The following is a 22,809-nucleotide window of genomic DNA, read 5'->3' as shown; positions in this document are numbered from 1 at the left end:
GGAAAATCACTCACCCTGCAGAGCACATTTGCATTTACGACATGATGGATCTGGAGAACTTATAATAACAGTCATTCTCATAATCTCCCATCTCATCTGAAATTAGACTCAAGTTCTTTCAATCTCCTCTACCCTTTCATACAACAACCACAATTATTAGCTGATTCCATGGCTCAAGGGGAGCATGAATGTCTCAATGTAGACATTTGAGTATGTAGCACTGGGATTTCTCATAATTATTCTTGTAACACACAATGGAAAACAAAAAGATTGAAGTTTTTGCAACTGAGACAAGGCAGCCTGAGGTTAGGCTATTGTCTATCAGTAATTTAATCTTTTGTCTGGGGTTTCTCTGACATGCACATCATCGCATTGCCACATTAAAACACAGTGATCTACAAGGTGTATATTTCTCTAAGCACATTAAGCAGGAATTTGATTCAGATTTGATTCAGAAAATTGTTAAATGTAGATTTAACCAAGAAGTCAAGGTTTGGCTGGTTAGTATGACCCAGTACTAGTACATAAAAAGCATATAGAGTTTGTAGAGCAGAGAATGAAATATACAAAAATCCTTTCACATCATTGCACTGAAAGTACCACATTTATGGTACAATACGTTCAGAATGTAGTCAAGTGACATTACACAATAATGAAAGTATTTTAAAAATAGCTGTCTAGAAACCCTTAGACAACAGGACCAGGATAATACATGAAGTCGTTGGAATGAAGTATTTCACGACTGTACCTCTGTAAAGCAGGTCTGCTATGGAAACAAAAGACGTAGAGATAGCCATACCTGACATAGCTGTCGTTGTGTGAAAACCTGAGTAACATAACAAACATACACAAGATAGGTTTCCTACTCACTAAAAAATGTTGGGTTAAAAATAACCCAACGTTTTTTACTGTGTAGAACTGGCGTGAGAATAATGATGTCATGTTGTCTAAGGAATTTTCGTGGCAAATTGATGAAATATTCAAAATGGCGCAAGTGATTCCATTTAGTATTTTCAATTTTGACACCCAGTCAAAAAGAATTGCTTTCTTGTAAAAATAAATATGAGAATGCGTTCAGAACAAAAATGAGATGTGAGAGTAAGAAAGGTAACACGGTTCAATGAGCTAACAGCTGAAGAGTTGCAGCAGATTTAAAGTAGTTGAAAAAGTGAAACCATTTTCAGTCTGGTCTAGATTAAGTGAGTGACAAATAAGCGCTGTGTATTTCACCTCAAACAGCTGTGGCAAAAAAAATCCCAGATGTGGAAGCCTACTAGTTAAGATTTCATTCATTAAAATATCCAAAAACCACTAAAACAATGTTATACATTTTGTGTACTCAAATTATCCCAAATGTTTCCAACAATGTTTAAATCCAGAGAAATCAAAATTGAATTTTAACCGGTGTAATGACCCGTGCATTTTATTAGACAGGTCAGCGACTGTTTAGATACTTTTATGGACAGAAAAATAATCATTGTTATATACACTGATGAGTCAAAACATTATGACCACTCAGAGATGAAGCGAATATCGTTGATCTTCTCCTAACAAGGCCACATATTAAGGACTAGGTAGACTAAGCAGTTCTTGTAATCAACGTGTTGGATGCAGGAGAAATGGGCAGGAATAAAGATCTGAGCAAATTTGACAAAGACCAAATTGTTAGGACAAGGCAACTAGACAAACCACAAACCAGCGACAGGGTGTGGATGGTTCATCGATGCATGAAGGCAACAAAGGCTATCTGGTCTGAGGCAACAGTTCTACTGTAGCACATTGAAGTCAGTAATGCGAGGATTTAATGTGTCACAATACAAAGTGCATCGCACTCTGCTGAGTATGGGGCTGCATAGCTGCAGACCAATCGAAGTGCCTGTGATGACCCATCCACTGTCAAAAGCGCCTAGAGTGGGCGAAGAAGGTTGTCTGCTCTGATGAGTCCCGTTTTCTTTTACATCACACGGACAGCCATGTACAAGCACACTGTTTACCTGAGCAGGTAAACAGTATAAAAGTGTTTAAAAAGTAGTATTTCACGTGCAAATGTAATATCTCAAATGCCATAACTGTGGGTAATTTTCGGGGTATGAATATCCATAATGAATTAAAACAAAATAATTAATGACAGAACAATAGTTATTTCTCTAAAATGTAGCCTATATTGCCATGTTAAGACAGTGATAATTAGAGGGTCATCATCATCATGCTGTGTGTGTCTCTTTAAATGCAAATGAGCTGCTGCTCCTGGCTGCTTTCCAGAAGAGGGCAGAATGACAATGAGGATTGTCAGTAACGGTGTTCAGCCTTACATTGTTCAAACTAGAGTTGGACACTGATGGAGAGACTCAGGAAGAAGGTACAACTTTTAGAATGAAACTGGACGTTTCTGAATGGTTAGTGGATAAATGTATGTAGTTGCCGTGGATTTGATTCAACTCATCGACTAGCATGTGCCGTCATGTTAAACTTTTGTGCAAATCCAGCACTGAATTGACCATCGATTGTGAAGCAGTGCAGTTATGACAGCATGGAAACAATACACTACTACAACAACTCTTCCTCTTCTCTAAAGCAGCACAACATGGCCTCACCCCTGTTCTTTGGGCAGGGTTTATCTAAATTTTAGGGTTAGTGATGTCACTAACCTGGGAAGAAGCTTGTTGTAGTCCATGTACCAGCCATTTGTAGTCCTTAAAAAGTGATTTCTGTAAAAGAAAATCTTCCTTTGGATTGAACTTTGAGCATTGTAACTTTGCAGATGTTGTTTATGCTCAAACAGCAACATTACACACCAACTAAAGTTAAAAAGTGAAATCATAATCAACCACCCCTTTAAAAGAACATGCCACTTTTTTTGAAAATAGGCTCATTTTCCAACTCCCCTAGAGTTAAACAGTTGAGTTTTACCGTTTTCGAATCCATTCAGCCGATCTCTGGGTCTGGTTGTAGCACTTTTAGCATAGCTTAGCATAGTTCATTGAATCTGATTAGACCGCTAGCATTTCGCTCAAAAATGACCAAAGAGCTTTGATATTTTTCCTATTTAAAACTTGACTCTTCTGTAGTTAAATCGTGTACTAAGACCGACGGAAAATGAAAAGTTGCGATTTTCTAGGCTGATATGGCTAGGAACTATACTCTCATTCCAGCGTAATAATCAAGGAACTTTGCTGCCGTACCATGAGTGCAGCAGTGCAATGATATTACGCAGCGCCTGAAAATAGTCCCCAGCTAGATAAATTCCAATGTGACCGGCACTAAATTTGTGTAGTTGCAGCCATTGGTTTCGTTGACGGAAGTTAGCCTATTTTCAGGCGCTGCGTAATATCATTGCACTGCTGCACTCATGGTACGGCAGCAAAGTTCCTTGATTATTACGCCGGAATGAGAGTATAGTTCCTAGCCATATCAGCCTAGAAAATCACAGCTTTTCATTTTCAGTCGGTCTTAGTAAACAATGTATCTACAGAAGAGTCAAGTTTTAAATAGGAAAAATATCAAAACTCTTTGGTCATTTTTAAGCGCGATGCTAACGGTCTAATCAGATTCAATGAACTATGCTAAGCTATGCTAAAAGTGGTACCGCCAGACCCGGAGATCGGCTGAATGGATTTGAAAATGGTAAAATTAGCCTATTTTGGAAAATGAGCCTATTTCATTTAAGACAAGAACTTTTTTTTTGTTTGTGAATTTTTATCTGGTGTATTTGATGCTTCTTCATGAATGGTGATGCATAAACAGCGGATGTTTATCGTCCTAGAGACTCAGACACACAAACATACATCAGTAACTACAGCAGTTTGCACTAGGAGAGAGGCAGGAAGTGGATGTTCCTTGTGCTGAGGCAAGGAAGGAAAATAAGAAGTTCTTTTTGGCTGCTTGTACTGGAGGACAGTTCCCACAGCACACTTCTCAAGCTCTTTCCACATACACAAATGCATGCAGTGGATGTGCCGAATTCCAAAATGTCTCAGGGGTACAAGGTCATGACTTCAATGGTAATAGATGACGTGGACGCTCCTTCCCACAGACCAAACTCACTGAAAGAACGCACAAGCACTCACAAACATACACAAAGTAAGAAGTATGTCAATGTGATGGTGACCACTGGGTCAAGTGGTTAACCAATTAGAAAACCTTTGACCTTGTACAGTGGGTCATAAATTCCTGGTCAGATTGTGTAAACACAAGTAAGGAACAAATAACAAAACTTGAGTTGATTGTTTAGGGCTAGCCTGACCAAACCACAAAAGAGAGTATTGTCTAGGGTTTATGTGGGACAGGTTTTTTTTAAAACTCTAATCACTGAGGAGAAATGGAGGAGGGAAAGTGATGTGATTCTGTCATTCTTTTCTCAAAGTCTTGGTGTTTTCCATCACTGTTGGATGGTAAAACTGTCAGAACGGCTGAAAACCTACTTGGCATTGAGCAGATGGATTTTATAACATTTCTAATTGCTTTGCTCAAGGGTACAGAGATAAAAACAAGGCATATTTCACAGTTCATTTATGTCTTTACCAAGGATTGAACCTGCGACCTTTGTATTATCAGGCCAGATCCTTAAGCACCACCTCTCTTCAAACATTCAGTATATTTTTATACATTTCTTTTGATACTCCAAAAAGTCTGAGACAGATGGTTTTAGGATTCATAAACAAATGAAAAAAAAAAAAAGAAAAAAAAAACACTATGAATGAAACACTTAAAAAAACATGAAGAAAAATTAAGAAGAAATATTCAAGATTAATCAGGTTTTACAAAAGTGCAACCGTCATTAAAGTAAAAGGGAGACAAACTAAATAAGTAAATATTCTGAAATTTGTTAATTTTTCAACTTAACTTTACACTTAAAGGGTAAGTTCATAAACTAATCCATATGGAGTGATCGGTTTAGTCCAATTTTTTTTTACTGACATTCATCAACGCACACATCAGTTGTGGTAAACAGAAGCTCAAGCATGTTCGCTTGACATGCGAGAACCAATGAGGTGCATTCTTGTGTGTAATGCAGCACGTTTGAGCTTCCAAGAACCAATGAGGTTTGTTCTCGCACGTCAAGCAAGTATGTTTGAGCTTCTGTTTATGTTTGCTGATCGATGTGTTAATAAAATTCACATATACTAAATTCATTCATCATATAAATATAAATGTTCATCATATAAATCTCTTCTGAAAAATTGTACTAAACTAAAATTTGTTTTATGATCTCTTTATGGACTTTTTGAAGCAACAAAGTGTCAGTTGCGTAGCTGTTAGTGGAGGGACAAAAATATAGAATAAAATATCTTTAGTTGTGTTTCGAAAATGAACTAAAGTCATACAGGTTTAGAATGTCATGAGGGTGAGTAATAACAGAATTAACCCATTAAACTGTCATTTTGATAATATTATTGTAATGGGGAAAATCTAAAATAAAAACTACAATGTAAAAAAGAATTGTTAGTTTTACCTTAAAAAATTAAGTTACCTGGTTGTCCCTTGAAATTAATATATTGAGCGATTGGTTTAATCAACAGAAACCCAAAGTATTATGTTATCTGAACCACATTAATTATTTAAAGGTGCCCTAGAACTTTTTTTAAAAAGATGTAATATAAGTCTAAGATGTCCCCTGAATGTGTCTGTGAAGTTTCAGCTTTTTTAATTCATTTTTTTAACTGCCTATTTTGGGGCATCATTATAAATGAGTCGATTCAGGGTACACGGCCCCTTTAAATCTGGTGCTCCACACCCCAAGAGCTCGCGCTTGCCTTAAACAACATAAAAAAAGTTCACACCGCTAATATAACCCTCAAAATGGATCTTTACAAAGTGTTCCTCGTGCAGCATGTCTAATCGCGTAAGTACAGTGTTTATTTTGATGTTTACATTGAGTTTGATAGTGCTCCGTGGCTAACGGCTAATGCTACACTGTTGGAGAGATTTATAAAGAATGAAGTTGTTTATGAATTATACAGACTGCAAGTGTTTAATAATGAAAATAGCGACGGCTCTTGTCTCCGTGAATACAGTAAAAAACGATGGTAACTTTAACCACATTTAACAGTACATTAGCAACATGCTAATGAAACGTTTATAAAGACAATTTACAAATATCACTAAAAATATCATGATATCATGGATCATGTCAGTTATTATTGCTCCATCTGCCATTTTTCACTATTGTTCTTGCTTGCTTACCTAGTCTGATGATTCACCTGTGCAGATCCAGACATGTAATCCCTTTCATAATATTGGGAACATGGCATATGCAAATATTGGGATATTAATGATCCCGACTGTTACGTAACAGTCAGTGTTATGTTGAGATTCGCCTGTTATTCGGAGGTCTTTTAAACAAATGAGATTTATATAAGAAGGAGGAAACAATGGAGTTTGAGACTCACTGTATGTCATTTCCCTGTACTGAACTCTTGTTATTCAACTATGCCAATGTAAATTCAATTTTTGAATCAAGGCACCTTTAAGTTGATTGGACAAAAGAAAAAATGTTGTCATAACAAATCATGAAAATATTTTTTATGTTAGCTGATACTGTGATTTTGAATAGAGAAAAGTTTTGGGAGCTTAAACAAAACAAGATATATTGTAAATGAAAGCAAGTTTTATTCTGTTTTGCTTTCAGATCATGCCTAGATGAACTCTCACACACAAAAACATTACCTGGTCAGGACAATATTCGAAATCTCCCGTGGTTTCACCCTGATGACTTTACCAGAGAAACCCACACTTGCCCTGTGCTGACAAATGCTGGAAAAATGCAACACTGGAGGATTTCCAAGCATATCCAACACAAACACCAATCACACATGCCTCTTCTGCTTTGTCAGCTAGCGTATACTTCTCTGTTAGTTGGCTTTGCTAAACTGAGGCCCTTGCTTCAGTGTATCGCTGATTAATTTTTCAACCCCTTGCCCTTTTTTACTTTCAGCCTTTCCCATCTTCACTAAGGAAATCGGCACTATATCACATCAACACACTGTCAAATGCAGTACATAACTGCTATTGCTATGTGTTAATCCAATGTCTTTCAATTCCAGGTGTAAAAACAACAGTGTGAGATGTTATCCAACAAGTGGCAAACAACCCAGAGATATCTGCATAACCTCACTGTGGCATCCCTCATAGTCTGCAGGTACACATACTTAGATAAAATTTCCCACACCTGATAATCGCAAACTGAAAGCAAAAACTTGTTTTGTTTCACTCCATGGTTTATGAAGTAAATGTTTTCTGTTGGAAAGCATCTGATGAGGCAGATTCAAATTACAATGATGATTAAAAAAAGTTGCAAGAGCATCATCACCGTAAACTGCTATTTTTTCGTGCAACTCTATCTGCTTATTGCTTAGAATTTCTGTTTTAATCAGACAAGATTCCAGTATGTGAACTATACCATCCTGCTTTTCTGGACGAGTAGTTGTCACATGAGCGCAAACTTGATAAAATGAGAATTTTAGTTTGCTTGATAAGATTCTATGAAAGAAATACATACAGTACTTGCCCTTATTTGCCTCAGCAGCCCCACATAAGACACTATAGACAGTATCACTGCTTCACATTACTGTGGTGATTTCACCATTGTTTTGTGCTATAACCTGCAGCTGATTGCTGTCTGAAGACTTTTCTTATCTGTCCCGAGCACAGCAGGACAGCTGCCAATCTGATCTCAGACATACTGAGAAAACACTGCAAAATGGCAGGAAATTCCACTTTGAACAACTCCCCAACAGCAGCAGCTGCACAGAAGATGCTTTAAAAAACCAGGTCATGAGCCTGTTACATAAGGGTACAGAGACTTCAACAAAAGGTGTATATTTCTCTTGGGGACGAGAAAAAGAGAGCATGTTGCGATTAAAATAGAAAATGCCAGCAGCAGAATATGGGTGACCAGGACTGAATTACGTTTTATTTCTGTGTGGTTCAGGTATGTACCCTACATTACGGAGACAAAATGTCCCCACGAAGATGGCAATATCCAAAATTCTTGTCTTTCTGGGGACGTTTTTTGGTCCCCATGAGGAAAACAGCTCATAAATCAAACTAAGTGATGTTTTTGAAAATCTAAAAATGCTGAAAATTTTCTGTGATGGTTTAGATGTAGGGAATCTATGGAATGTCCCTACAAAACATGAAAACACAATGTGTGTGTGACTATTATAAAATGTTTTATAATAGCATATCATACTATATATATATATATATATATATATACCTGTGCTGCTCTTTGTAACTTTCTGACTCTTTTTAGATTGACAGGACTGACTTGCATGTTTTGTTCTTATCATGGAGACATGAACTCAAAAGTAAAGTGATTACTCCACTTAGTGGACATAACAGGCAATGACCTGACAAATTATGTGAGTTATATGAGTATATTTTTTCTTTGTAGATATTTTATATCCAAAGTGGCTCACAGTACACTTACAGTCAGTATGGCACAAGGTAGGGTCAAGTGACTAATGGGCATCAGAAAGAAAAAAAAATGTACCTTTTACATTTGCACTTCATCTGTAACCATATATGAATTAGGAATATAATTAGTATCTAAGCACTTGGTCTTATAGTAAACAACAAAAGCAGCTAATATATTAATAGAAGAGAAGATTCACCTTTTTTTCCTTGAGCATTATGACCCTGAAATATGCGCATATTTTGATCGAACAATGTATATTGCTAGACATTGTATGTTCTAAAGACAAACATAAAAACCACCAAACATTTGTTGTGGTTAAAAAAGCCTTTATTTCATAATGCATTATAACAAAATCACAAAAGCCAGTTGAAGTGTGTGTGGTTGAGTGTATTACAAAAGCCTCAATGACAATATGCTTTTAAGTCATGTTTTATGATTTTCAATAATTGCTTATAGTTGCCATATAGTGGCACCAATTTGATTATTTAAGCTACAGCACTATTGGTATGCTATGTACATTGCCTGGCCTTTGTTGCCCTCGTTGAGATTTTTGTCAACGAAGTTGACACCAGCTTTCTGATACACCGGCCAGGCGTTAGGGTTGATCAGTAGAACCATGACTTTGATCTGCGATTCACATCCTTTGTTCAGGTACCACGCGTAGACATCGTTTCCAGTGGTTCCGCCATTCAGATTAACACCAACCTTTTTGAAGTCTTCATTCTGAAGCCTTACGTTGTCCTGGAAGTCGGTGGATACATTAAGAGCAGTGAGAGCTTTGCTTTTATCAGTTGTGCGCCGATACCAAAGGTAGATACTGTTTCCACCAGCACCACGATTGGTGTTTTCATCCACACGAGTGAAGCCAAGATCAAACTTTTGCTTGTCAGAATTGAAGTCAACAGTTGCCGTGATCTCACTGATGTAGCTCGGCTTCTCTCTCTTCACCCACAGGTAGATATAGTTTCCTCCCGCACCACGGTTCAGATCACAGCCCAATCTCTCCCAGCCATCTTGCAGAAGAGCAGGCTCTTCTTTGCCATCTTTGCTTACCTCGATGTTTACAATAGGAATGTCAAATTCGGTGTTGCCGTAGAAGTACCACAGAAAGATGTGATCTCCACCAACTCCTGCATTCAGATCCTTGTTGACCAGCTCATACCCAGCATTAACCAGACCAGCTTTCATTTCACTTGAGAATGAAAACTGGATCCTGGTCACCGGTCTCATGCCACACTCTCTCTTGTACCAAAGGAAGACCCGGTTTTTACCAGTACCTTCATTGAGGTCAGCATTGAGGAGCTGATAACCTTGAGCTCCAAGTATTTCCTCATCGTCCTTAGTGGTGGAGACACTGAGCTTTGTTATTGGACCATTTGCCATTTTAGTTTCTTCAGAAGTTTTGGGCACTGAGGAAGTAGGGTAACTTTCTTCACCTGAAAGAGAAAAGATACTTTAATAATGTATTGCTTTGTTATGCGATAAGAAAATTATATAAATTCTGTATTTATGACTTAATTAATAAAGTCTGACATGCATAATATTTCTGAGACTCAAACATTTCTTTGTTATATTTATTTAGAATGTTACAAGCATTCAGAAGTAGTAATATTTACTGTTTACGCATATATTTTTGCTTTAAAATTTACATTATTATATATATAGTTGCTTAAAAGTGTAACTCAAGGTAGGAAAATACTAAATGTAAAATTTTTGTTGTAATAAAAATATTTGATTGCACATTTATTTAGTATTAAGCACCTCAGCCTCAGATTAATAAACAGCAAAGTAACAGAGTTAGTGTTTAGGCAATAGTTTTGTTTTTTTAGCTCAGTTTAATTCAACTCAGTTCTATAACAAAGTCAATTTTGCCAAGTTCGTCAACTGCGAAACAAATTAAATTCAGCTAAAAAGCAGCTTTGCAGAAGGCAAGAGCGTCATTATTCAAGTCAATGTTGATTAAATTCAGATCAATACATTACCACCCTACCACTAAATGCAGGACCTGTCTGTCGTATTGCAGAAGACAGTTTTTGACTTATGAAAACTCTTATTTATATATCCTATAACCAGCTCCTCCTTCACCGCCTTGATTAATCATCATTAACCAACTTATTTCTCAACCCAGCTGGCGCATGACTGACCATCACCATTAAAATGTGGTTGAAAAAATGTCATGCTCTTGTTTCAGTGGTTGAGAAATAAGGTTGAATAATCTAATGCTAAACATAAAAAGGTTAACAAAATAACCTACAAGTCCTGTTGCTGAAAAGTAAGAAACAGGGACACAGTATGACCATTAATCCAATTTGCAAAATCAAAACAGTTCAACAGTCATTCAGCCTTGATCAGAAATTTGCATGTGATTCTGAAGAACATGACTAACACAAGGTTATACTAACTTTAAGAAGTCATATGATTTTTAACAACTTTTTTTCCAAGAAAAGAATGGGCTGAAATCACCAAAAACTCACTGTGACATAAAAGACCACAGTTATGTAAAATGGCACAAAAAAGGCCATATAGTATTTTGTCATTTGTTGTGTTTTTTTTGTTTTTTTGTTTGTTTGTTTTTTGTAATTTTTCATTAATGCTGTGGTTTTATCTCACATTTGATGATTTTTGCTTCATTCATCCTTAAACTGTGCAATCCTTTTTTGTGTGCATTTTTTGCCATTTAAGAAAAGAATGGGAACACGGGAAAGTTCTTACTTATTTATTTTTTTGATAATTAAATGTTTAACTTGACCTGGTCTAGATTATAATAGTTTGATTGTTAAAACTTTTTTAAAAGTCCCCCTGTAGTCAATAATTGTATCCCTTAAAACAAATTTTTGATAACCAAAATGACATATTTAAATGTTTTTTTCCTGAGAAAAAAAAAAACAAAAAAAAAAAACGTCATGCCTTAAAATATCTTGAATGTAACTCTACACCCTTGCTTCATTTAGATCTATGAATATGCTAATTAGCTCCGCCTCCACTCGCTCGCACCAGCTCAGAGATCCACTCGGTCAACTTACTGAGGTAAACACTGCACAATGGTATTGCTCTTTACAACGTCGGACATGTAACGTTAATTAATATGATTAGCCTTTTACTTGACTACATTATCAAACAGCTGCTAATAATGTGTTGCTAATGTTACACAAACCATGTTCACATTCACCATGTCAGAGTCAGACAGCCTTCTAACGGTCACAATCCTTACAAACACTTGACTCAGAACGTCAGTGTAGAAAGGCATATTGTTCATCATAACATCTTAATATACACACTGCTTGAAGTGGAAAAATAAAAGTGCTGGTATTCCCGATGCTTAGTTTAAAACGCGTTCCTGAAGAAGGGAGGGCTTCCGTACATGCAACATGTCAGAAGTGCTGGTACGCAAGGAAAACTGCCGGTACACTAAAGGTAAAAATAGAGAAGTGCGGTACTGTGTACCACCGCATACCGGTCCATTTCAATCACTAAATATACATCATATTATCATATCATAGCTTCAGCGGAGTCTCAAGCATTAGCATAATGATATGCTAATGACTGGTTACAAGGTAGTTTGTGACGTCATAGACACCAGCGATTTCAAACCGTCTTTTTTCCACTGCAGTTTTAAAGGGAAAATATTCAGCAATGTTATTGACTTATGAATTTGCACATGGTTTGTCTTAAAACATATTAAAAACACCAAACTTGACTTTCACCACAGGGGGACTTTAATGTTTTAATATTGACTTTGACATTGTCTTAATTAGGATTGTTTGTTTTTTACTAATACATTAACACATTCAAGAGTAAAAGTGAAAGATTATACATTTTAACCCTAAATGCATGACTGTTTCGCCAATCATTCTTACATAGTCGGGTCTTTATCGACCCGGATCTATATATAACATGGAAGGATCTCTACCTGTCATGATAATATAAAACTCCTTTGATATTAGAGTAACAATTACAGAAGAATAAAATAAATCATATTTTGTTACGTTTTGGAGCTTGAAAGGGCTCCGTTTGAGCAGATGTTTTATGCCATCATCACTGTCCTCGTCAGCTCATTTCCCAGTACATTCAGCAAATAATAGGCTAGTTTTATGTTCGAGGTCACGAATATGAGCCCATTCACGATCTCAAACATACTCTCAAAACTATATAATTTTCAACATCTTCAAAATCAATATTTCGATCGCTAACAGCTTCACCAGATCCATCCAGTTACAGTCATATTTGATTGCGTTCAGTAGGCTACTTGCTCTGCAGTAAATTGCTGAGCCATTTCACGTTTTTCTTATTATTTCGTTTTCTGTCTGAATGAGTCGTCACTTCAGCATTGTTTCAGACATTGCCACCTTGTGGAATAAAGGTGAATTGCACTTATTCTGTCATCTAAGATTCAATTATTGTTGTGCAGAAAAAATATACTTACACTCATACACACCTTTGGTCGTTTGCGACCCTATACAATTTTTACAAAAAATGAATACAAAAATAGGCATTCTTTTATAATTTTATTATTTTTTTCTTGTTATATTTTTTTATAATGGATTGATTGAGGAATACCAAGAAGGTTGATGTCTAACTTTAAAAAATGAATGAGGAGGAGGGCAGTGAATGACGTCCCGGGTCACTAAAGACCCGAGGTATGCATTTAATGGTTAAGAAGTATAGCACTAAAACACTTTTTGTATTAAAAATGTCACTTTTAAAGAGATTTAGGAAGTGGGGTTAGAGTATAGGCCAGAAAATTGAGCAAACCTTTATGTATAAATATTTTATAGTATAAAATAAATAAATATTCCAGTGTGTTTTCTAGATATTTTACAACTAATCAGAATCAGTGAGTTGGGTTTACATGTACAGCTCTTTACTATAGCTGGCCTCCATTGCATGAACATAAAGTCTCATTTACATTTCTTCTTTTTTCTTTTAGTTTCTGTTTGTATGGACTTTCAGTTTTCATGGACTTTCAGTTTGTTTTTATTTGTCACATGTTCCTTTGTTCAGTTTCCCACTACTCGTTACCGTCATTATTAGTTCATTCGTATCAGCTGTGTTCCATTCATTATCCTCACATGTTTGCCTTATAAGTTGGTCCCTTACACATCCATTCCCTGTCTGTTCACCGTCCAAGTACTATGTGTGTATTGTGCCTGATCTTCTGCCTGTTGGATTTATCATTAAAACCAGTATTTTGGATATATTATCGTCTGTGTCTGCCTTCCTGCAACCCCCATGACAGTAGACAGATGACACAGCATCAGTTTTGTGGAAAATCCTGAGCAATACAGCAAACTGTCTTCTGATCTACCAAACACCACAGAAAATTATTGTATGCTAAGCACAGCAGGTTTCAGATATATATATAAAAAAAACGTTCAGTTTATCGTCTCAAATAATTTCACTTCCTAAAAGACAAAATAATCAATCATAGGAAAGCAAAACGCATAATACTGGCTCCTATTTATAATACATTTGTGTGAATCATTTACACATCTGATCAGTGAAGCTAAAATATCTAATCTAAGAAGAACATGTCTGTACCATTTTGAAAGAAACATTCATAGGAGCCCCTTTTTTGTTGTTGTCCAAATATGACTGCAAAGTACAATATTTTCACTTGTGTCCTAAAAAAGTCATTATAAAGTCTCAATATATCATGTTTGAACAAACAAATAGCCCTTACTGTACATTTGATTGCTAAAACAGATGAACAGGTTAAACAGAACTGTAGAACTAATTTATCTCATTTCATGTTTACAGGGTTTTTTCAGTGAGAAATACCTTTTGTTTTACAACTTTTGTCAGATGACACATAGAAAAAGAAAAAATAACAAGCCATTAATCAGTTTTGAAATAAAGCCATTAGCAAAAAAATGTTAAAATTGGCATCTACCACATCCCAGGTGAAAAAAAAAGTACATTGCTCCAATTTTGTACTTAATATACAAAAAAAATCTTCTTTAGTACTTCTTAAGAAAATCTCAAGAACATCTAAGTGTACTCAACTGTGCTATTTTGAGACAGCATGAATATGAACTAAAATCAGGGGCGTAAATCGCAGGGGGGACGGGGGGGACATGACCCCTCCTATCTGAGTGCTGTCCCCCCTCTGTGGTTCAGGCTTTCGAGGAGTGCACATGAGTATGCAAAGCCTACAAAATCTTATCAATTGACAAACTAAAAATAAGTCGACAGAGCCCTCTGCTATGAACACTAAAATGCAGATCAAAATCATTCTAGATGTTGGCAGTGTGCAAAGCTACATCTGATAACAAAATCTTTCTGTAGGCCTAAAGGAGAGCATATCAATACAAAATACAGGGTATTGTCCTTTGGACAAGTAAATTGGTCACCTCTCCGACCAAAAAAGTTGTCTGGAAAAAATAGGATTTTTTTTTGGTATAAATATAATTTATTCTGAAGCTATATTCTCAACAGTGTTCCATCAGCTTTTGCATATTTATATCTGCATATTTGTGATATTTACCCCAAGGGCATTTTTTCCCCTAATCTTATTTCATTTTTATTTTTATTTTTTTTTTACATTTGATCAATAAATTCAATAAGAAAAATAAAGCAGGACTGTTATGAATCAAATTAAATAATTTACACTGAAAAATTACAACTGCATTAAATAATGTTATGATATTCTTTAAATATTTTTGAATATACAAATAAGAAATGTTGGGAAAATTTAAACATGAAACTGAACTGGCAGTAGGTGGCGGCAAGTGACTGTCCTAGTCATTCATTCAAACGATTTGTTCAAATGGCTGATTCATTCAAGAATGAGGCAGGTGTTTTGGAATAGGCTATTACTGAATCTTTGACTCAACCGATTCGTTCAAAACGCTGAATCATTCATTAATAAAATATTTATTATTAAATATTTATATTATCCATTATCAATCGCCACTTACACTAAATTTAATAGAATCATGCTTGCGTTTTGGTGATTCCCTAACTATTTTTATTATTGATGTTTTAATCAGGACAAATAAAGCTCTCTTTCTCTTGCCCCTTCAAAAAATTAAGCGTTAATGTCGAGCCCTGATAAGCATATGTGCCGGGGCTCAGCCCCGGACGGCCCCGGCTCAATTTAACCCCTGCATATATCCTTTATAAGTAAAATTGTGGCTGTATTATTTGTGTCCCATTCAAAAATTGCTCTTGAGAAATTTTATGTTTATTGTCCCCCCCTACTGTCCGATGAAATTTACGCCCCTGACTAAAATGTGCTTTTAATATCTGTATTTAAAAAATGTATTTAGTTACCACTTTTAGTACATTTGAACCCATAGTGTACAACAAGTAGCATCTAAATACATTTTTTAAATACAGATAGTATATTAAAAGCACATTATAGTTCATATTTCATGGTGTCTCAAAATAGCACAGTTGAGTACACTTAGATGTTCTTGAGATTTTCTTAAGAAGTACTAAAGATTTTTTGGTATTTTAAGTACAAAATTAGTGCACGAAAATAGAGCACTTTAAGTACATTATTGAAGTGTACTTTTTTTTTTCACCTGGGAAATTTTTGACAATTTATGCTGAGCACAGCAAGTTTCAGATGTTAAAAAACATTATCAGTTTTATTTTCACTTCAGTTTTTCGATCTAAAAAACATCCACATATTTTGAAATACACTCTTAAAAAAGAAAGGGGTTTTTGCAGTGATGCATTGGAGAGCCATTTTTCTGATTCCCTAAAAAGAACCTTTCGGTGAACAGTTCTAAAAAGAACCATTTTTTTCTTAGTGTGAAAAACATTTTATTAATCTAAAGAACTCTTTTCCACTATAAAGAACCTTTTGTGCAATGGAAAGGTTCTGTTAAAGATTCTTCATTGAACCATCGATGCCAATAAAAAAAATTTTACTTTTAAGAGTGTATCACCGAGATGCTGAACAGGGGGCTAGTCTGTCACAGGATGAACACACACAGACTGTCCCACCAAGTCACTCCACTTTACAAGACAGTTATACAAAACAATACAATATGAACAGAAATTCGTAAGACTGGACACCTCATATACCTCTAATACAATTTTGTGTATTATATCAGTACTCTTCTTAGAAGTCTCTTCTGAATAGAACTCTTCTTTCTCAGTGAGCCCTTTTGCTTCAGAATTATCAGTCAACAAAATAACCTCATTTACAGAGATTGCTAGAAATATATACCTATGTATTTATTTTATATATTTATTTACATATATTTTATGAACGGATGGAGAAATGATACTCCATTCATGCCACTATCATAAAATAATATGTAATTTTTTTTCAGTTATGGATCTGCAGTCATCTATTTTTAATGCCTTTTGATATTTTTTTGTTTATATGGTGTTGTAATTGTGCCAGGTCCTGTGTTGGCAAGAGGTTATTTTGAGTGCACAAAAATGTTTTTTGCCTATGCAAACGTTTGACTTTTTTTATATATATATCTACTACATTTTCTATTAAACATCTTCATTTTGATTTATTTGTTGTAATCAACCCGTTTTATTCTATTGTAGTCGTAGATGTCTTATCAGTGCTTGATTCTTTTATTGAGCATGTATAAGTGTAAAAAATAGACTTTTAATCATTAATGCTTGAGACTGTGCACATTCTTGTGGTGCATTCAGTCAGTCAGCGTTTCTAGGACATCTTTTGCCTCTGTAGAAACACAGTCAGATGAAAAATTTAAAAACAAGCTATTATAGCCACACTGTCACAATGTCATGAGCAATAAATGGTCAAAAAGAGCATCTGATCTGCCACAAACCACCAAAACTTATGCAGAGCACAGCTGGTTTCAAAATAATTAGGAATTAGTGGCTAATAGGTTAATCAATATAAAGATTTCACTTCCTAAAAACAATTTAAAGGGGTCATGAACTGAGAAATCACATTTTCCTTGACCTTTTGACACACATAATATCCTGTAAGTTTCAGAACTCAAAACTCCCTTGTTAGTCCAAAAACAGCATTTATTGAAACCAAACTCCCAAGAGTCACTAGAATGGCAAAAAGAAACAAGAAATAGGGGAAAATCTTTTCTGACGACTATATTGGAAACGACAGTAATGTAGCAACACAAGTGTCAGTAACACTTCCATGTGATCATTTGATATGTATTCACTTTACTGAAAGTAACTTTACATTTACTTTACTGAAAATTATTAAAGATGAATATAAGACAATGCGAAAAACAATGGTTATTCAATCATACTTCATTTATACAAAACACTGCAAGTTATCCTGTCAACTGTGGTAACTCGAATTTATCTGCCACAAACAAGACTTATAAAGCATAGGCCTAAGTAATATGCATGAATGTATATAAATGTATCAGTTAGAAAATGTTTCAAATATGTAACGAGATAAACATCTTTCTGTAGCATCTTTGTTTCAAGACTAATATCATATAATACAATACTACTTCACAAATAGATAAGGAATAACTATAAATAAAAGATGATTAATTAGACTGGAGCATCCTTGGTGTTAAGTTTTTCTTCTGATTCGGGATACTCACCGGTTGCCATTTTTCAGCATCAGATTTTTTCCACACGTGTAAGGGCGAGGACACTAAAATTAATCACAGCAGTGGCTGTTTACTTCTGTGGCACACCTCTCAAAACTGAGTGTTTCAAAGAGAGGGTCAAAAACAGGATAGAAAATAGCCTATTACTTCTAAAAATCTGTCTGTGGACCTCAAAGAGCATTATGAAACATTATAAAACCTTTAAAACAAATTGATACAGCAGTTGAATCATATGAATTCATAACACATAATTGTGTTACCTATAGCTCTTATAATAATTGACAATAGAATTGTGTGAATCACTAAAGCATCTGATCGATAAAGCAGACCTATGAAACCGTTCAGAAAGACTCAGTAAAACACAGATTCTTCCCCCCTGGATTAAACATCTGGGCCAAAAAAATCATGAAGACCCTGATAAACACAATCAAACATTAATATTAGTAGCAGATGCCACTGGTGGGGAGCAGGTGCTGGTCCATCATGCCTATCAGGCCTGAACAACAGTAACAAAAGATGACAGTGCTGCACATCTGAAGAGCTCAAGCTCCTCTGTCTGTGTAAGAGAGTTCATTTTGAGTGCAAATATGTAGTTATTAGGTGTAATCTGAATCCAACTCTTGCTACTTCTTAAAAGTAGACATCTTATATGAGTAATAATACAAGTCATAGTTGCCTGTTGTCTGCATAATTTAGCACCCTAAGCACAAATCAGTGGTATTTGTATTGTGATAGATATACAGTGCTGCATAATCTTATAGGCTTACTGGAGTCTCACAAAAACCCACAATGGGCTCATATCTAATCTACTTTATGTACAACGTGTGTCCCGGCACAGTCTTTAACCTCAAGAACCCTATTTTAATAATAATAATAAAAAGCTTTTGATCTGGGCTGCAACATATTTTCAATTGGTCCTGTGTCCCAAAGAAATGGTTAAGTCTCAATATATCAAGCTCTTGGTTGTTTTTAATGGATATTTCTATAAATGATGAAAATCACTTAGTAACTGTAATTGAAACAGACACACACACAAATTATTACACTTAATTCTTAACATCTTTCAAATATGATAACATTTAAAAGAGTGATTTGCACTATTGTTCAAAAGTTTTGGGTCAGTAAGATTTTTAATTAAGTCTCTTATGCTCACCAATCCTGCACTTACTTGATAAAAAACACAGCAAAAACATAAATATTGTGAAATAATATTATAACAATAAGCATCATTAGGCTACTCCAGTCTTCAGTGTCATATGATCCTTCAGAAATCAGTCTAATATGCTGATTTTATGCTCAAAATTTGTATTATTAGGGCTGTCAATCGATTAAAAATTTTAATCTAATCAATTACATAGACTACTCTGTGATTAATTAATCTAAATTAATTGCATATTTTTGCTGTGAAAATATTAAATATTTCAATTCAAATGAATCAATGGTTTTTCCTGGGTCATAAATGGTCTTCGGTGGTGACAGACATGGTTACCCACACAAACAGTAAAAATTGCCCATACCCACGTGATCTGCGAGCCCGATACTGACAATAAAGTACCCGTCTCATAGTAATTCTTTCTTGCCCTCTTTGCAAAAAAAAAAAAAAAAAAGTGATTTTATAGCTTTGTAAGAGAAGATGTTTTTTTTTTTTGCTAAACCTGAGAAGTATTAAAAACTAGCATTTAGAAGTTATATTAACTAATAATATAATTTTCTACCATATACAATTGAATGCACCTAGCTAACAACAACTTGCTTTGTTTTATAGGTAGGCCTAATTTACTACACATTGTCATTTAAATAACCTGAAAATATTCTGGATTATTAATGCTAATTTTACTAACCACACTTGCTAAATGGGGTAAGCACACTTATGTTCTCATTTCAGAGTTGTTCGAGTAAATGATTCATTGTAGACCGTGTGGACAGATCAGTTGTTGTCATGATTCATTTAAATGAATCTGTTCAAATGAGTCATTAGGTCGCGAATCGGACATTAGCGGACGTTGACGCGTTACGTGCGAATCGCGACTGTTATTAGGACATCGCAAAAGATTTGTCAACACAGAAAACACTTCACCACTGGATAGGATTTTCTTTTTGTTTACTGAAAGTGTGGTTTATGTCAGCTGCACGTGCAGGGCGCCTGTCAGAGAAAATGAGGTGACGTTTTTTTGAGCACTATTCACTCCCAGCGGTTATTCAGGAAAAATATTCTCCGAATGCGCCTCGTGAAACATGGATTCAGCCTTACGAACTTTTAGCATTGTGTCAGATTTAGATTATTATGTTCGAGGTAGAGAGAGAGTGCAAAGACGGTGCTTACTCTGAAGACAAAGAGAGCTCGAGCGCACGAGGGAGGAGCTCTGCTCGTTCTGCCCGTCAGCGCAGCAGTCATCTCCCTCCTTCATTTTACAGTCGCGGGTTCAAAGGTCAATACGGAATGGATTCATCTGCGTTATTTTTTTTTATGCGTTTTTTTTCTCAGATTAATTAATTAATCGAAATTAATGCGTTATTTTGTCAGCCAGAATTATTATTATTATTATCAATGTTGAAAGCAGTTCTGCTTTTTGGTGGAAACCTTGAGACTATTCTGAGTATATTTCTTTGATGAATATTAAATAATATCTATAGTATCTAGTGGTATCTAGTGGTGATGTTGCAAATTGCAATATAGAGAAGCTATGGTGGCCAACACAGGACAAAGATGTCATCGTCTGAGACTACAGAGAATATCTATAGTCATTTAAATGCGCTCTGTAGAGCAATTTGTCCATTTAGGGCTACTGTAGAAACACGCCAGTGTGCTGAATTTTGCACCTTTAAGTTCAAAAGACCAGCATTTATTTTAAATAGAAATCTTTTGTGACATCATAAAAGTCTTTACTGTCACTTTTGATTAATTTAATGAATCCTTACTGAATATAAGTATTAATTTCTTTCAAAAAAAAAAATCTTACTGACCCCCAATTTTTTTTATGTAATGTACATAGTGTCAAATAGCAAATTACAGTCAACTAAAAAGTCCAAGATTGTATATTATTGAGCATATTCATTAGTCAGTGTTAAAATCTTATCTCCCTTCACTTTCTAAATACCTTTTTCTATCCCAATTATTATTATTTTGTTGCAGTCATTTAACTGTTTTCTCTCTATATTGTAATGCTATTAGCTGGGGTCTACTTTTAAGGAATGTTTTTTTTTAACTCTTATACAGAAACATCAATAAACACAACAAAAAAGAAAAACCTGTGATATGCAATTTCTTAAAAACTGTTATTCATAATTGTGTTACAACCTGGTGTTAAGTGTCAGCGACTCCTCAGATCTGCCCTGCCGGTTAGGCAGAGACTTGAGATACTCGAGGTGGCGAATTGCATCATCTTGGTTGTGCCTTACATAGTAAACTAAATAGGATATAACCATTGTAAACCAGCCAAACATCGTTATCAGCATAGCCACGTCAGTGGTCCTCCGGAGTGCTGCGCAGAAGTCAAGATCAGTCGCTACCAGGATGAAGGGCATACCCTGAGCCTGCAGCTCTTCAGGTTCAGAGGTGTTGCACACCACCTCAGTGAGGGAGGAGGGATTCAAAAGCAGCTGTGGCATAGCCAGCTGCAGACGACAGTCACACAGCCAGGGGTTATGAGAGAGGTTAGTCTGGGCTCTGAGTTCACCAAACGCCTTGGGGTCCAGAGTCTCAAGCTGGTTAGAAGAAAGATCCAGGCTGCTCAACGAGTCTGCAAGGTCTTGAAACGCTCCAGGCTCCAGGTGGACCAACCTGTTGTGGGAAAGATCTAATTTGAACAGTAGTGGGAGCCCTATAAAGGCATCAGATGGTATGCTAAGCAGCAGGTTGTTGTCTAGATATAGATGCTGTGTAGTGTTTGGAAGGTCACGTGGCACTGCAATCAAGTGCATGTCACTACAACGGACCACCAGCCCGCCGTCGACACTCTCCGAGCAGAAACAGCTCTCTGGGCATCCGTTTTCTGCTTGGTGGGGCAGACACACATCCATGACATGGAGGAGGAGGGTGAAAGTGAGAGAGAGGCAGCTGGCCACAGCATGACAGCCGATAGGCATACTGACAGTCCCGAACATCAGGAGAAAGAAGAGCACACCAGCTCAAAACAAACAAGAAACAGGAAGAAAACAACAAGTCATTACAACTGACACCCTGCTATCTTTACGCTTGCTGAATGTGGAGTTATTTTGAGGATAAATGGGCACTTGTTAGGTTAATTACCATAAAGAAACTGCTGGTTTGTTACGACACAAACTGTATTCTTCAGATGTAGAGGAACGAGCAGGAAATAATGCCAGAAAACAGTTAATACAGATATAATTTACACATATTATTTACTTTGTTTTAAGTTTCAGTATATCATTTTCTGACATACAGTTCATGAATGTTCACTAATATGACTAATGCTCCTCAAGTCAGTTAATGTGTACCTGTAACAATCCCGAGATTCAATAAAAGATGGTTTGGATAAGCTTGGCAAATGAGACAAAAAGGTAAAGGCTATTAATTTACCTGACAGGAAAGATAAGAACTCGCCTTTGTGTTGTGGTCTTTAGCGCACTAACACGTTGTATTTACCGTGTTAAGCTTATTTCTTCTAACTTTCCATTGATAATGTGCCTATCTGACTAATTATTGACTAATATCCTCCTACCGTCGGAATGTGAACGTCTCTTCATCACCAAAACAACGCCTGTGATGATCCCAAAGTCGTCATTATTCACAAATTAAACGGGAACGAGTTCATTCCTGTCGTGGAGACCAACTTGACCGCAGAGAAGCCTCTCAGTTCTGGTGTGGTGTTGAACCTTTTCTCACACATAACTCAAGATAAA

At 35.8% G+C, this 22,809-nt stretch overlaps 2 protein-coding genes across 4 annotated transcripts; both read right to left on the bottom strand.

The window, feature by feature from the left end:
- Positions 1-8,735: 8,735 nt before the first annotated feature.
- si:dkey-30j10.5 (uncharacterized) lies at positions 8,736-10,434 on the bottom strand. Its single transcript, XM_067373609.1, has 2 exons — positions 10,410-10,434; positions 8,736-9,855 (listed from the first exon to the last, which is right to left on the bottom strand). Exon 2 carries the CDS (start codon positions 9,800-9,802, stop codon positions 8,918-8,920), a length of 885 nt encoding a protein of 294 aa, XP_067229710.1. The 5' UTR covers positions 9,803-9,855; positions 10,410-10,434; the 3' UTR covers positions 8,736-8,917.
- Positions 10,435-17,297: 6,863 nt separating this feature from the next.
- On the bottom strand, positions 17,298-22,740 carry lrrc3cb (leucine rich repeat containing 3Cb). 3 transcript variants are annotated; one of them, XM_067381803.1, is made up of 3 exons: positions 22,629-22,740; positions 22,196-22,235; positions 17,298-22,073 (listed from the first exon to the last, which is right to left on the bottom strand). In XM_067381803.1, the coding sequence occupies exon 3, from the start codon at positions 22,048-22,050 to the stop codon at positions 21,238-21,240; it is 813 nt and encodes a 270-aa protein (XP_067237904.1). In that variant the 5' UTR covers positions 22,051-22,073; positions 22,196-22,235; positions 22,629-22,740; the 3' UTR covers positions 17,298-21,237. The 3 variants fall into 3 exon arrangements, with proteins under 3 accessions (XP_067237904.1, XP_067237903.1, XP_067237902.1); XM_067381802.1 differs by lacking the exon at positions 22,629-22,740 and adding an exon at positions 22,487-22,614; XM_067381801.1 differs by lacking the exon at positions 22,629-22,740 and adding an exon at positions 22,487-22,614 and having other exon boundaries at positions 17,298-22,235.
- Between the last annotated feature and the right edge of the window lie 69 nt (positions 22,741-22,809).

This window comes from Chanodichthys erythropterus, chromosome 3 (assembly GCF_024489055.1).
Source record: "Chanodichthys erythropterus isolate Z2021 chromosome 3, ASM2448905v1, whole genome shotgun sequence".
Taxonomy (NCBI): Eukaryota; Metazoa; Chordata; class Actinopteri; order Cypriniformes; family Xenocyprididae; genus Chanodichthys; species Chanodichthys erythropterus.
Note: the sequence above shows the minus strand (reverse complement) of the source record. Positions and strands in the feature narration are given on the sequence as shown.

Bases quoted from the DNA above. Each gene is read 5' to 3' on its own strand.
- si:dkey-30j10.5 (XM_067373609.1), bottom strand. From the start codon at position 9,802: ATGGCAAATGGTCCAATAACAAAGCTCAGTGTCTCCACCACTAAGGAC.
- lrrc3cb (XM_067381803.1), bottom strand. From the start codon at position 22,050: ATGTTCGGGACTGTCAGTATGCCTATCGGCTGTCATGCTGTGGCCAGC.